The sequence below is a fragment of the Aquarana catesbeiana genome, linkage group LG01, assembly GCF_042186555.1.
Source record: "Aquarana catesbeiana isolate 2022-GZ linkage group LG01, ASM4218655v1, whole genome shotgun sequence".
In the NCBI taxonomy this organism is placed as follows: domain Eukaryota; kingdom Metazoa; phylum Chordata; class Amphibia; order Anura; family Ranidae; genus Aquarana; species Aquarana catesbeiana.
The window spans coordinates 510,719,175-510,736,004 of NC_133324.1; the positions used below are offsets into that span (position 1 = coordinate 510,719,175).

Genomic DNA, 16,830 nt, shown 5'->3' on the forward strand with positions numbered 1-16,830 from the left:
AACGGGACCACGGGTCCCGCGGACTCTATGTCCGCCGGGTGCCCGCGATTGTGTCACGGAGAGGAAGAACGAGGAGATGCTTTTGCAAACAAAGCATTTCCCCATTCTGCCTAGTGACAGGACAGTGATCACAGCTCTCTCTCATCGAGAGCTGTGATCACTGTCCTGTGTGTTGAAGTCCAGCCCCCTAACAGTTAGAATCACTCCCTAGGATACACTTAACCCCTTCACTGCCCCATAGTGGTTAGACCTTCACTGTCAGTGTCATTTACACAGTAATCAATGCATTTTTATAGCATTGATCGGTGTATAAATGACAATGGTCTCAAAATAGTGTCAAAAATGTCCGATGTGTCGGCCATAATGTCGCAGTCCATAAAAAAAAAAAAAAAATCGCAGATCGCCGCCATTACTAATAAAAAAAAAAAATTAAAAACTAAAATGCCATAAAACTATCCCCTATTTTGTAGACGCTATAAATTTTGCGCAAACCAATCAACATAGGCTTATTGCAATTTTTTTTAACCAAAAATATGTAGAAGAATACATATGGGCCTGAACTGAGGAAAAAAAATTGTTTTTTTATATATTTTTGGGAATATTTTTTATAGCAAAAAGTAAAAAATATTGCATTTTTTTCAAAATTGTCGCTCTTTTTTTGTTAATAGAGCAAAAAATAAAAAACGCAGAAGCGACCAAATACCACCAAAAGAAAGCACTAGTCAATTTTGTTTGGGTACAACGTCGCACGACCACGCAATTGGTAGTTAAGGCGACGCAGTGCTGAATCGCAAAAAGTGCTCTGGACAGGAAGGGGGTAAAATCCTCCGGGGCTGAATTGGTTAAATGACATTTAATAATTTTTTTTTTTTATTGCATTTTAGTGTAAATATGAAATGTGAGGTCTTTTTGACTCCAGATCTCATATTTAAGAGGTCCTGTCAGGCTTTTTTTTCCTATTACAAGGGATGTTTACATTCCTTGTAATAGGAATAAAAAGTGACACTTTTTTTGTTTTAAAAGAACAGTGTAAAAATAAAAAATAAAAGGTAAAATAAATAAGAAAAAATAAATACATTTTTTAAAACGCACCCTGTCCCGCCGAGCTCACGCGCAGAAGCGAACGCATACGTAAGCAGCGCCCGCATACGAAAACGGTGTTCAAACCACACATGTGAGGTATTGCCGCGATCGTTAGAGTGAGAGTAATAATTCTAGCCCTAGGCCTCCTCTGCAACTCAAAACATGTAACCTGTATAATTTTTTAAACTTCGTCTATGGAGATTTTTAAGGGTAAAAGTTTGTTGCCATTTCACGAGCGGGCGCAATTTTGAAGCGTGACATGTTGGGTATTAACTTACTCGGCGTAACATTATCTTTCACAATATAAAAAAAAAATTGGGCTAACTTTACTGTTGTCTTATCTTTTTAATTAAAAAAAGTGTATTTTTTCCAAAAAAAGTGTGCTTGTAAGATTGCTGCGCAAATACGGTGTGACAGAAAGTATTAAAACGACTGCAAAAAAATATATATATGTAATGTTTGGGGGTTCGAAGTAATTTTCTAGCAAAGAAACAGTTTTTAACATGTAAACACCAAATCTCAGACAGAGGCTCGGTCCTTAAGTGGTTAATTTCCCTTACGCTGAAGTGCTTTATCCCTATTGTGGGGGGTGGAATTCCACATCCGTGCCGCTCTTACAGTAAAGAACCCGCTACGAAGTTTAAGGTATATTGCATTCATATTTTTGCCACCCAAATGTATTATTTTTATACATTAAACCTCATTTGCCATGCAGTTGCCCACTCCATTAATTAATTTATTTTTATTTATTTCAGGTACTTGTATAGCGCCATCAATGTACGCAGCGCTTTACATATACATTGTACATTCACATCAGTCCCTACCCTCAAGGAGCTTACAATCTAAGGCCCATAACTCACATTCATACATACTAGGGACAATTTAGACAGGATCCAATTAACCTAACAGCATGCCTTTGGAGTGTGGGAGGAAACCGGAGTACCCAGGGGAAACCCACGCAGGCACAGGGAGAACATGCAGACTCCAGGCAGGTAGTGTCGTGGTTGGGATTCGAACAAGTGACTCTTCTTACTACTAGGCGAAAGTGCTATCCACTACACCACTGTGCCGCCCGTTGTTCAGATCTTCTTGCGGAGAAGTTATTGCTCTGCTTAGCTTAGTATCGTCCGCAAATACAGAGATTGAGCCGTTTATCCCATCCTCCAGGTCATTTATGAATAAATTAAATAGGATTGGTCCCAGGACAGAACCCTGGGGGATCCTACTTTCCACCCGGACCATTCCGAGTACTCCCCATTTATCACCACCTCTGAACTCGCCCCTGTAGCCAGTTTTTAATCCATGTACTCACCCTATGGTCATGCCAACGGTCCTTACTTTGTACAGTAAACGTTTATGGGGAACTGTATCAAATGCTTTTGCAAAATTCAGATACACCACGTCTACGGGCCTTCCTTTATCTGGATGGCAGCTCACCTCCTCATAGAAGGTTAGTAGATTGGTTTGGCAAGAACGATGAATCCATGCTGAGTTACTGCTAATGATACCATTCTCGTTACTAAAATCTTGTATATAGTCCCTTATCATCCCCTCCAAGAGCTTGCAAACAATTGATATTAGGCCAACTGGTCTGTAATTCCCAGGGATGCATCTTGGCCTTTTTAAATTTTTGGTGCTACATTGGCTTTTCTCCAATCAGCTGGTAGGTACAATTCCAGTCAGTAGATTGTTTGTAAAAATTAGGAACAATGGTCTGACAATTACTTGACCAAATTCCTTAAGGACCCTCGGGTGCAAGCCATCTGGTCCCAGTGACTTATTAATGTTAAGTTTTTCAAGTCTATTTCTAATTCTGTCCTTTGTTAGCGATGAGGGTGCTTCCTGTGAGTCATGAGGATAAACATTGCAGTTTTGGTTACTGAAGCCCCCAGATTACCTTGTGAAGACTGAGGAGAAGAAGAAATTCAATACCTTAGCCATCTCCCCATCCTTAGTAACCAGATTCCCTTCATCGTTCTTTATGGGACCAATATGATCTGACCCTTTCTTACTATTTATGTACTTAACTGCTTGCCGACCGCCGGCCGTCAATTGACGGCCAGGCGGCGCAGCTCTTGTTGCGGGCGGACGTCATATGACGTCCTCGCTTTCCTAGGCCACCAGGGGGCGCGCGCGCGCGCGACGCCGGCGGCGATCACGCGCGCCCGCCGTGTCACTAGGCACCCGGTGCGCGTGCCCGGCGGCCGCGATGTCCGCCGGGCACCCGCGATTACCGGTAACACAGCAGGACCATGGATCTGTGTGTGTAAACACACAGATCCACGGTCCTGTCAGAGGAGAGGAGACCGATGATGTTTTCCCAGTACAGCGGAACACCGATCGGTCTCCTCCCCTAGTGAGTCCCCGCCCCCTACAGTTAGAATCACTCCCTAGCAACACAGTTAACCCCTTGATCACTACCTAGTGTTAACCCCTTCACTGCCTGTCACATTTATACAGTAATCAATGCATTTTTATAGCATGGATCGCTGTATAAATGTGAATGGTCCCAAATATGTGTCAAAAGTGTCCGATGTGTCCGCCGCAATATCGCAGTCACGATAAAAATCGCAGATCGCCGCCATTACCAGTAAAAAAATAAAAAAAAATAAAAATGTTATAAAACTATCCCCTATTTTGTAGACGCTATAACTTTTGCGCAAACCAATCTATATACGCTTATTGCGATTTTTTTACCAAAAATATGTACAAGAATACATATCGGCCTAAACTGAGAAAAAATTTGTTTTAAAGAAAAAAAAATTGGATATTTATTATCGCAAAAGGTAAAAATTATTGTGTTTTTTTTAAAACTTGTCACTCTTCTTTTGTTTATAGCGCAAAAAATAAAAACCGCAGAAGTGATCAAATACCACTAAAAGAAAGCTCTATTTGTGGGGAAAAAATTATAACAATTTCATTTGGGTACAGTGTTGTATGACCGCGCAATTGTCATTCAAAGTGCGACAGCGCTGAAAGCTGAAAAATGGCTTGGGCAGGAAGGGGGCGAAAATGCCCAGTATTGAGGTGGTTAAAGAATTTCTTGGGATTTTTTTTACTCTAACTCCGCTTATATGTCTTTCATGTTCTATCTTAGCCACCTTGATTGCACCCTTACATCCCCAATGGTTAAAATCCATTTTGATTCCATTTAAAGTGGTCTCCTTATTTATATTCAAATTCAGTGTATCAGAAACAGACCTACCTCCAACTCCTTTGTTTAATACAGATCCGCGCAGTCCATACTGACACTTTGAAATTGGCACATCACTTTCATACTCTCTGATGAACGAAAGAACACATTGCCCAATAGTTCACACAACAGTGTCATTCATAAGGAAAACAAAATTACACAATATGGCTTTAGTCTAAACTTGTATATAAAGGCTATTTGAATGTATACAAGAAAAATTACAAGCTCCACTTTTTTTGACAATATATGCAAGTGTGCAAATTCCAGTTCTTTATGGCTATGTACAGGCTTGAGTTCTCCTGCAGTAACACTACGGGGTCATCTGTAAAAATGAGCGTGTAATCATATAAATGCTGCAGCAATGGCCAAAAACAGTGTATCGAGCGGCCGTAGGAGCGTGGTAGCGTCAAAACTTACCTACAGGTAAGCCTATATTAAAGCTTACCTGTAAGGTGCTTGAGATATCTCCTAAACCTCCACGGTTTAGGAGATATTTACTAAAAAGCCGAGCCCCGCTAACTACGGCGCATGCGCCAATGTCATCAGCGCATGCGCCCTTTAGAAAGGGCACATCGTGCCCTTTCTAATAGGGGTCATGCCGTGACTGGCAGCTCCCAGAGTGCCGTCACGCGACTCCGGCCAGTCACAGAAGGAAGAGGGGCACAGATGGACGCTCCCCACTAGTGGGGACAACGGAGACATCGCGGGCTTCAGTTTCAGGTAAGTGACACATAATAGGCTACTATGCAATGCATAGTAGCCCATTATGCTTTACCTTTGCAGGGAAATGAAGAGAAAGTAAAACCCACCGGGGTTTACTTCCTCTTTAATGTTCATTCGTTTTTGAATCATGTTCATATATGGTTGATAGCGCATATAGGCACGTCAAGCATTTGAGCGTTTATGGATTCCATTGGGCAGAATATTAATTTATTCTAGCCACTGGAATGGACGATCAAATGCTAAATACGTCTAAAGTTTAAGCACGTATACGAAGATCAAGCATTGTTTCTGGTCAAAAGCCTGTAAACCCCTATGTGTGCATGGACACAAGGAACACAGAGATATGTTTACATGCTGATAAAAAAAACAAAAAAACAAAACAAAAAGAAAAACACCAAATGCCTGTAAAAATAGGATTTTTTAAAAACAGCTTACCTGTAAAATCCTTTTCTTTCGATGGACATCATGGGACACAGAGCCTCAGTAATTACTGATGGGTTATATAGGTATCACTAGGTGATTGGACACTGGTCACACCCTAATCAGGAAGATCAACCCCCTATATAATCCCTCCCCTTGCAGGGATACCTCAGTTTTGTAGCCAAGCAATATAGTGTATTAGAAGAGGAGCGGGACCTCTGTGTCCCGTGATGTCCATCGAAAGAAAAAGATTTTACAGGTAAACCGTTTTAAAAAATCCTATTTTCTTTCTCGAACATCACGGGACACAGAGCCTCAGTAATTACTGATGGGATGTCCCAGAGCAATGCTACCTGAGGGGAGGGGAACCACAACCAAGTAGGGTGCAATCAGACCTGAGGACCTCGTACCGCTGCCTGCAGCACACTATGCCCAAAGGCGATATCCTCATGCCTTCTCACATCCACCTGATAAAATCTGGTGAATGTATGAACTGAAGACCAGGTTGCGGTCTTGCAGATTTGAGCCATAGAGGCCCAGTGATGCACTGCCCAAGAAGCACCAATAGCCCTTGTGGAATGTGCCCTGATCTGAAACAGTAATCTTCTGTTTCAAACCATAAGCTTGAATGATCAATTGTCGAATCCATTTAGAAATGGTAGCTTTTGATGCTGCTTGTCCTCTACTGGGACCTTCTGGCAGCACAAACAAAACATCCGTTTTGCGAATCTGAGCAGTTGCTTCCAGATAGGTCTTGACTGCTCTTACTACATCCAAAGAATGTAGTGACCCTTCTTCCGTAGAACAGGGATCTGGAAAAAAGGAAGGCAGAACAATGTCTTGGTTTAGATGAAAATCTGAAACCACCTTCGGTAAAAAACTAGGATGAGGGTGCAGTACCACTCTATCCCTGTGAACAATCAAATAAGGCTCTTTACAGGAAAGAGCTGCTAATTCTGATACTCTTCTAGTAGAAGAGATGGCTACCAGAAAAATGAACTTCCTTGTCAGCAAGACCAAAGGAATCTGACGTATTGGTTCAAAAAGCTGTTTCTGTAACACAAACAGAACCAAGTTCAAATCCCAATTGTAGAAAATCACATATTTTCTGGGATGCCAACCCCTGGATTCACACCAGGATATATAAGCTTTTCAGATTCTCTGATAAATCATTCTGGAAGCTGGCTTCCTTGCATTGATCAAGGTAGATACCACCGGACCTGAGAGTCCACGATTCTTCAGAACGTGGGTCTCAATAGCCAAGCCGTCAAATTTAGCATTTGTAAGGCAGGATGGAACACTGGACCTTGAGATAACAGGTCTGGGCATACCGGTAGGGTCCACGGGGAACCCACCGTCATCCTTACTATTTCTGCATACCGAGTCCTTCTGGGCCAAGCGGGGGCCACCAGAAGTACAGACTTCCTTTCCAGCCTGATCCTGCGAAGGAGTTGTGGCAGTAGCAGAATAGGCGGAAATGCATAAATCAGTGAGAACCGATGCCATGGAGTCACCAACGCATCCGTCCCGCATGCAAGAGGATCCCTCGTCCTTGCCACAAATCTGTCTATCTTTTTGTTGAATCGGGATGCAAAGAGATCTACATCTGGGACCCCCCATCTTTGGCATATGGCCCAAAAGACGTCGGGAAGCAGAGACCCTTCCCCTGGGAGTAACTGCTGGTGATAGTTCGCCTGCCAGTTCTCTATCCCTGGAATGAAAAAACTGCCGATATGCATGGCACCTGCATCTCTGCCCAGGCTAAGATCTGGATCACCTCCTTTTGAGCAGCTCAGCTCCGGGTGCCTCCCTGATGATTGACATAAGCCACTTCTGTGGCATTGTCGGACTGGATCCTGACCGGCCAACCCTGTAGCCTGATAGTCCAGGCTTTTAGGGCTAGATATACCGCACGGATCTCCAGAATGTTGATGGTTAGGGTCCTCTCGGTCTCAGACCATAGCCCCTGGATCTCAGACTGTTCCAGAACTGCTTCCCAACCTGACAGACTGGCATCTGTTGTTACCACCGTCCAGGTAACCGGTAGAAAGGATTTCCCCTTCTGCAGGTTTTCGGGTATGAGCCACCAATTGAGGCTCTGACGCACCGCATGCGACAGGTGCATCGGAAAGTCTAATGCCTGAACCTTCTTGTTCCAGGCCGACAGAATACTGTGTTGCAGTAGTCTTGAATGGAACTGAGCATAGGAAACTGCTTCGAATGAAGACCCCATCTTTCCTAGCAGCCTCATACAAAGGCGGACAGAAGGTCCCTTCTTGGTCCTGACTGTCAGAATCAGCTCCCTTAAAGCAGATATCTTTTCCTGAGGGAGAAACACTTTCCCCCGGCTTGTATCTATGATCAGACCTAAATACTCCAGTCTTCTTACTGGGTTTAGGAAAGATTTTCCTGGGTTGAGGATCCAACCTAGATGTTCCAGATACTTGACCGTGGTCTTCAAGTTCCCGTTCAAGGAAGCTACCGACCGGTCTATCAAGAGCAGGTCGTCTAGGTATGCTATGACAGTCATACCCTGAGCCTTTAATCTGGCCAGAGGAGGAGCCACGATCCTTGTGAACACTCGAGGTGCAGTGGCTATCCCGAAGGGCAGAGCCACAAACTGGAAATGGCGCCCTCCTACTTCGAAGCACAGAAACTTCTAATGAGTAAGAAAAATGGGCACATGTAGGTATGCATCTCTGATATTAATCGATGCCAATAATTCTCCTCCCTGCAGGATGGAGACTATTGTCCGAATTGATTCCCTGCGGAAGGACTGAATCCTTAAGAATCGATTCAGATGTCTTAAATCCAGAATGGGTCAGACATCCCCATTTGGTTTTTTGGACCGTAAAAAAGGTTGGAATAGAAACCCGATCCTTTGTGGGAACCACCCTGATGACCTCTTGCGACAAAAGTCGCCCTAACGCTAGAAGGAGCGACTGCTTCTTCTCTGGGTCTCTGGGAACACTTGATCTGAGGAAACGAGGAGAGGGAAATTCTTGGAACTCCAGCTTGTACCCTAAGGTTACCGTGGAGATTACCCATCTGTCCTGGAAGTCCTCCTGCCAGAGCCCTGAGAACTGTAGCAGTCTTCCCCTCACTCGAGCGAGCGGGAGCGCCCCTTCATGAAGAGGCCTTAGTGTCTTGTCTAGAAGACTTCTTCCCCCAGGACTTCACTCTTATTTGTAGCCCCAGACGGAGGAGGCCGTCGTAACTGCCTGGAGGCTGAAGCCCCTGGCGCTGGGGAGAGAGTCCGTTTGAAAGAGGGACGTTTACTCTTCTTCTTAACAGGTAAGAGAGTACTTTTCCCACAGGAGATTCTCTTGATATAGTTATCCAAGTCTTCTCCAAACAACCTCGCACCATGAAAAGGAAACCCAGCCAGCAGCTTCTTACATGGTGCTTCGGCTGACCAATTTTTCAACCATAAGATTCTACGCATATGCACCAACCCAAGTGAAAGACGAGAGGTTTGTATGATAGAATCTCTGATGGCGTCAACAACCTAACATAAGGCCGCAGGAAGGTTAGCAAACCCCTGGGCCTGTTGTTCAGGTAATACTTTGATGACCTGCTTAACATGGTCTCTTAAGTATTGACAGACTCCAATCACTGCTACTGCAGGTTGGGCCACTGATCCTGCTAAGGAAAAAAACATCCTTGAATAAGGATTCCATCTTTTTATCCACAGGATCTCTGAGCATCTGAGCGTTGTCTACAGGACAAGTCAGATTACTATTTACAGAGGAAATGGCCGCATCAATGGCCGGCATTCCCCACATCTTAATACATTTTTCTTCCATAGGATAAAGTGCTGAAAACTTTTTCGGCGGAAGAAATCGCTTATCTGGGTGCTTCCACTCAGAATAAAGGAGCTTTTCAAGTAATTTATGAACAGGAAAAGCATGTGCTGCTTGGAAAGGTTTCAGTGACCCCAAAGCAGAAGAGGATTCCTTAGCAGTTTCAGGTACGGGCAACTTAAATGTGGAGCGGACCAATCCAGTAAGGATCTGCACTAACACTTTCTCCTCTTGGGAAGTCGCAGAGGGTCCCTCTCTACCTGATTCCTCCGAAGAGGAATCATCCGTCCCATCCCGATCCTTTGAAAGGGATTCATCTCCTTTATCCCAGAACTCCTCTTCCTGAGGGTCTTGGGGAACAGAGGAAGGCCTAGTGTGTTTTCTTCTACTTGGTGAAGACGTAATCACGGCCATTAATCTTTCCTCTAGACCATTAATGGTTGAGGAAAAAACCTCTTGTGTAATATATACAGGGGCTGAAGTGCCAGAAGCAGGTGTAGCCCCTGACCCCAACAGCTCTCCGTCCCTGGCCTTTCAGGGGGGGAGGATGCTGCTGACAGGGGGCCCTCAGAAACTGAACGAGATCCCCTAGTGTCTCTGGTTCTTGGGGTGCTTGAACCTCTTCTACCCATAGTGCAAAGCAACAAGGTGTGAGGTATACAAATGAACACTGCCTGCTGAGCGATGTAGTCTGGCTAAAAGCCTTGCTACCCAATGCTCAGTCTGGTGTTACTTCACTAAATGCTGCCTAGGAGAATGCCTGTGTCCCACCTTACAAGCGACCGTCAGCTCTGTGTCTCTCCAAAGGCTGTGTGCACCTGTACAGAGTGCCTTAATAGCCTGCAGCTGGCCTGAGTGGGAGTCTAAGCTTCTGTGCTGACGTCCCACCCCCCCCCTCGAATTTTGAAAAAAAAAACGAGCGGTTCCCGCGTCGGCCGACTCTCCTGAAATACTATGGAGGAAGGCTGGAGGAGGGGGAGGAGGAAGAGAAGCTGGTAGTGAAGACCTGCCTAAAAAACAGCAATGGTCGGAAATGGCAGCCGAGGCAGCGGTGCCCGAGCGGTATAACCGCTTTCTAGACCCCTGTGGCCTCTCTCTAGCCTGGGGGGGAACATTCAAACATGAGAAATCCCCCCATCCATCCTACCGTGGAGCCGGCCTGAGATGCTGTGAAACATGTGCAGCATTAACACTGAGACAGACAATCCAGCATGACAAGATTTGTGCTCTTGGCAGCCCCCGGTGGTCACGTTAGGCATAGCATGCATTTACCTTAAAGGAGAAACCTACTAGAATTAGAAAATTCTGTGGAATCCCCTCTTACCTTATCCAGCCGCAGGGTTCAGTTTACACAGACCCAATCTTCACCTCTCATGGTGGGCTCCGTTTGAAAAAACCGTCAGAGACTGGGGCCCCCTACGAATAGGGGGATCCTGCAGTTCTGGGCCCGTAAAGCACCCGGCTAGAAATTAGGCTAGAAAACCATTTTCTAATATGCGGGGTCCAGCTCTCTAAAAAGAGAAGCATTACAGGTAAAACCTTGTTTCTTTGGACATGAGGCCCGGGTACCATCCAATTCGGCCTAGAAAGGACACTTTGAATGGATCCGGTTCGCCTGGCTTGCCCCAGTATAGGGTATAGGATATTCCCTTTGGAGCTCAGCACAGCACATCTTTACACGTCCATCACCTAAGACACTGGCGTAAAAACTGAGGTATCCCTGCAAGGGGAGGGATTATATAGGGGGTTGAACTTCCTGATTAGGGTGTGACCAGTGTCCAATCACCTAGTGATACCTATATAACCCATCAGTAATTACTGAGGCTCTGTGTCCCGTGATGTTCGAAAAAGAAAGTGGTGTTTTTAAGCCCTGTGTGCATGAGTACTTAAAATGAAAACCAATGCAGCATCACAGGTAAGGTTTGATAAGCTGCAATAAAATGTTTGCTTTTGGGTTTAATACCAATAAAACCTGCTGCTATATGCAGTTTCGCTGGGCACTATGCAAATTTATTTATTTTGTACAAAAAGACTTCAAGGTCTTATTTTTGAACAAAACATTATGTAATTACTATCAGTTTACTGAGGACATTCTACACCTGTTGAAATATCTGAATACTTACAAGGATGCTGAATTTATCAGCTGCTTTCTCCTTCCCATCCGACTCTGGGTGAAATGATCATAACGCTCAGACTTTTTCCAACTGTAGTAAAACTGGACGCACTCCCCTACTGACCGTGTGCGCACCTTAGAGAAAATAAGAAAGAAGACTTCATATCTTGACAGAAACGCTACTAGAAAAACAATGATAACAATGTCTTGCAGCAGTATTAAACCAAAAAAACAGAAATGTAAAATATTGCAGCCTACCAATCCTATATTGTGGTGTCTGCATTAGTTGTTTTTTAGGCTTCTTCCCCCTTTATTTTCACCTGTTGATTTGGTCAGTAACACAATTCCTTTCTTAGGGAGTCTTCACTCATGATGGAGCTACCAAGGTGTTGATTTACTAAAGGCAAATAAAATAGACTGTGAACTTTGCAAAGTTCAGTTTCACTCTGCAAGAGCAGTTGCTCCAGAGCTTAGTAAATAAGTAATAAATGAGTAGAAGCTCTGCTAACTTTCATCATCCAATCATATCCAAGCAAAAATGCTGTTTTTATTTTTCTTGCATGTGATTGGCTATTCTTTGTTAAGTGAAGCTTTACCTAATTTACTAAGCTCTGTAGCAACTTCACTTTGCAAAGTGCACAGTTATGTGCCTTTAGTAAATCAACCCCCAAGATACTTATGGACAGCAGCATTGTCAATCTGGGGAGAGGGTAGTGTTCGATGCATTAGCAGATTTATATGGAGATGACCAACAAATTAAAGCCCATCTCCTCCAAACACTTTTCAAGCAGTTACAGCAACAGCTTTTTCTTTAAGAATAAAGGTTTTACATAAATGAATAAAAGCTGACCTTTGTCAGCACTCCTGTCAGTGTTAAATGTTTTTTCTCTGCCCGCTAACTGCCACTTTTGCTTGACAGCTTGGCCTGTTAAAGCAATGTTTCTCAACTCCAGTCCTCAAGTACTCCCAACAGGTCATTTTTTCAGGATTTCCCTCAGATGAAACGGTTGTGAAAAAATACTAAAGGCCCGTGCACACGATATGAAAATTGGATGGAAAAATTTGCACGACGAGCTGTCTGACGATTTTTGGATCGTTAGTACAATGCTTTCAACAGACGATTTTGCTTTTTCATCAGACATAAGCTGGATGTGCAGACTAACATTTTCGTTTCATTAGTACGGTTTTCGTACGAAAAAAATCTTAAGAGCAAGACTATGCATGCTCAGAAACAAAAGAATACATACAAAACACATTACGTCACTTCTGACACTGAATTCTGTCGTACAAAAATTTTCGTATTGTGAGTAACCTCTTCACTTTTGACATGAGACTAGCATGCCACAAAAAAAACAGGCGTTCAGTCGTCCGACAATCTAAGCATGTGTATGAGGCTTTAGGCTGGGTTCACACTGGTCCGACAAACGCTCCGACATTGGGAGCTCATGTCGCATGACGTGTGAAATTTAATGTTTCCCTATGGGAGCCGTCCTAACTGGTCCGACACAAGTCGTTCCGACTTTAGAAATGCTCCCTGTACTACTTTGGTCCGACTTTGATCCTACTTCAGCCTATTGACTATCATTGAAGTCGGATCAAAGTCGGATTGCCGTCTTGCATGATCCGACTTCGGCACGCGACTTGTGCTCAGATGTTCTTGAGGGGGAACTCCGCGCCAAATTTTAAATAAAAAACCGGCATGGGTTCCCCCTCCAAGAGCATACCAGGCCCTTGGGTCTGGTATGGACCTTGAGGGGAACCCCCTACGCCGATAAAAACGGCGTGGGGGTCCCCCCAATCCATACCAGACCCTTATCCGAGCACGCAGCCCGGCCGGACAGGAATGGGGGTGGGGACGAGCGAGCGCCCCCCCCCCTCCTGAACCGTACCAGGCCGCATGCCCTCAACATGGGGGGTTGGTGCTTTGGGGGAGGGGGCGCGCTGCGGCCCCCCACCCCAAAGCACCTTGTCCCCATGTTGATGAGGACAAGGGCCTCTTCCCGACAACCCTGGCCGTTGGTTGTCGGGGTCTGCGGGCGGAGGGCTTATCGGAATCCAGGAGCCCCCTTTAATAAGGGGGCCCCCAGATCCCGGCCCCCCACCCTATGTGAATGAGTATGGGGTACATGGTACCCCTACCCATTCACCTAGGGAAGTGTCAATAAAAAAAAAACCACAGTACACAGGTTTCAAAATTAATTTATTGGGCAGCTCCGGTATCTTCTTCCGACTTCTCCCGGTGTTCCGCCTCTTCTCCCGGGCCCCGCCGCTATCTTCTTCCAGCTCTATTGCCAGCGAGGGGCCCGGTCTGCTGCCGCTGTCTTGTCGCCGCTGTCTCGCCGCTCCTTCTCTTCATCTCTTCTTCCGATGTTGACACGACGCTCTCCCCGGCTGGAATGCTCTCTGTGCGCTCTGCTCTGACTTATATAGGCGGTGACCCCGCCCCCTTATGCCGTCACAGTCTCTGGGCATGCTGGGACTGTGACGGCATAAGGGGGCGTGGTCATCGGGTGATGACCACGCCCCCTAAAACGTCACAGTCCCAGCATGCCCAGGGACTGTGACGGCATAAGGGGGCGGGGTCACCGCCTATATAAGTCAGAGCAGAGCGCACAGAGAGCATTCCAGCCGGGGAGAGCGTCGTGTCAACATCGGAAGAAGAGATGAAGAGAAGGAGCGGCGAGACAGCGGCGACAAGACAGCGGCAGCAGACCGGGCCCCTCGCTGGCAATAGAGCTGGAAGAAGATAGCGGCGGGGCCCGGGAGAAGAGGCGGAACACCGGGAGAAGTCGGAAGAAGATACCGGAGCTGCCCAATAAATTAATTTTGAAACCTGTGTACTGTGGTTTTTTTTTTATTGACACTTCCCTAGGTGAATGGGTAGGGGTACCATGTACCCCATACTCATTCACATAGGGTGGGGGGCCGGGATCTGGGGGCCCCCTTATTAAAGGGGGCTCCTGGATTCCGATAAGCCCTCCGCCCGCAGACCCCGACAACCAACGGCCAGGGTTGTCGGGAAGAGGCCCTTGTCCTCATCAACATGGGGACAAGGTGCTTTGGGGTGGGGGGCCGCAGCGCGCCCCCTCCCCCAAAGCACCAACCCCCCATGTTGAGGGCATGCGGCCTGGTACGGTTCAGGAGGGGGGGGGCGCTCGCTCGTCCCCACCCCCATTCCTGTCCGGCCGGGCTGCGTGCTCGGATAAGGGTCTGGTATGGATTGGGGGGGACCCCCACGCCGTTTTTATCGGCGTAGGGGGTTCCCCTCAAGGTCCATACCAGACCCAAGGGCCTGGTATGCTCTTGGAGGGGGAACCCATGCCGGTTTTTTATTTAAAATTTGGCGCGGAGTTCCCCCTAAAGATTCATACCAAACACAGTGCCGGGCATTGGCGGGGATCCAAGTCGGATCCCCGTTCATTGAAAGTCGGACACATGCCGGCTTCATGTCGCAGGGCAAAGTCGGATCCAAAGTAGGACGGCTGTCGTGTCGCACCAGTGTGAACCCAGCCTTAGGCAGTGAAACTGATTAAATCACCTGTGCAAAATAATAGATAGCCTGAAAACATGACCTGCTGGGGGTACTTGAGGACTGGAGTTGAGAAACATTGTGTTAAATGAAGTGGAAAACAAAAAAAAAACAAAAAAAAACAAAACAAAAAACTTACAGGCCAGATCAATGGCTGAAAATAAAAAGCAAAAACAAACATATATGGCCACATCTAAGAATTGGTAAGTTGCAATTTAATACCTTTTTGATTTGGGGTTTAACATCCCTTTAAATTACACTTTCAGTTAGACACTTCTGTTGTCATATGTGCATGCTTTATATGAGTCGAATCTAGTATTTGGCTTTGCAGACATTTTAAAATAGTTTTGCACAATATATTAAAATCATGATATTCCTTTTACTGAAAATAGAGTACTCATGCCCCAATGTCTTATTTTAAAAAATAGGTCTCAATTCGTGTCTAAGCACCCTATAGAGCATTTTGGATGGGTTTGTTGGCATTTCAAGGAACCTTGCACTAAAACGCAAAGTCCAATTTAATTCATTAGTGCCCCCTCCCCAAGAAAAAAAATAGCATTAATCACTTGTTGAATGATGTACATATATAAATATCCTGTCAGCAGGTAGTTATCACAAGATAATAGCTACACCTGCAGCTAAGATCTTGATATTTTTTTTAGCTGGCGATCAGCTGTTCTGTAACAGTGATCCCTTTCACTTTTACAGTGCTGTGAAGGACTGCACCCCCCTCCCTCAGCACCTGCAGTCGTTCCTGGGATCTCCTCTCCATTACTCTAGGGAGCCTGCTACAGCAGTAAGCGGCCTGGGCAGCTTTACAGAGGAGATGTAGGAACATCTGTTCCCTGATCTCCTCTGTGACAAATGAACTTCCACTTCCAATTTCAGAGCTGTCATTCCCTGGCTGTAGCCAAGGAAGCAGCTAATCCAAGTACACTCTGTGCTTAGTTATCTGCTTTGAAGGGCCCTGATGTCACCATAAAGAGAGATACCTGTCACCTGTCCAAAGCTATCACAAGGGGGCTTGTTAGAAGTAAAGTGAAACAATAAAAAATAAAATAAAAAATGTAAATGCATCCTGCCCATTCCCACAAATGTGTGCTATGGCTCACCCAAATTTGGGTTGTGGTCCCTTTAAGGGGGGTGGTTGGTGCAGTTGGTGTACTCAGGGGGTCCTGGGACAGTTTAAGCATAGAAGACTGACCTGCAGTCCTCTCTGCATTAAAAATGGCATATTGGGACCAGGAATTTTGGTGGTTCAGAGAGATATTGGGGTGGGAAAGAAGCTCCACACTTGATTATAGGGACTCTGGTCCCGAAAGGGTTAAGGTTTACCACCAGGAAGCAGCATTTAAAAGAAAAGAAACTCCTGGTGCAGGTGTGGAGAAATAGGAGTTTGGAGAGGAGACACCTGGCTGAGTGCTGCAGTCTGGACTTTCCTACTTGTGGGTATTTTCCTTATGTGGCGGATACCTTGTTATTTTTCATTTGTGCTGAAGATAAAAGGTCTTTTATTTTCTTGTTGCTAGAATTAAGCCATTTAGGTTTGCTGTTGAAAGCACTTTTGTTTTTTGCCTTGAAGAAAAAAAAAAAAAAAAAAAAGCATTTTAGGTTTATGATAAACGGCTTTGCTTTCCTTTGAAACATCCCTTGTATTAGAAAAAAGCATGACAGGTCCTCTTAAATATGAGATCTGGGGTCAAAAAGTCTTCAGATCTCATATTTGGACTTGAAAGCAAAAAAAAAAAAAAAAAAAATTTGTCATTTGAAAAAATAACAAAAAAATGGCCCTTTAAGACGGACGTATGGGCGGAGTTGACGTTATGACGTCGCTTCCGCCCTCCTATGGTATGTAGACGGGGGGGGCCATCTTCCCCTCACTCGTCTCCATACCATAGACATGACAGGTCCCGATCGCCTCCGCTGATACTGACGGCTTTGGTAAGCGGCGGAGGGCACGGGAGAG

At 45.4% G+C, this 16,830-nt stretch overlaps 1 protein-coding gene across 4 annotated transcripts in view; it reads right to left on the minus strand.

The window, feature by feature from the left end:
• The window catches only part of MIER2 (MIER family member 2), a 118,423-nt gene that overhangs the window by 13,818 nt on the left and 87,775 nt on the right, over positions 1-16,830 (minus strand). For all 4 annotated transcript variants that reach the window (XM_073593995.1, XM_073593986.1, XM_073594004.1 and 1 more), the window contains exons 10-11: positions 11,346-11,470; positions 4,289-4,365 (exon numbers count right to left, since the gene is read on the minus strand). In XM_073593995.1, the coding sequence (XP_073450096.1) occupies positions 4,289-4,365; positions 11,346-11,470 (202 nt within the window). The remainder of the gene's footprint in view (positions 1-4,288; positions 4,366-11,345; positions 11,471-16,830) is intronic.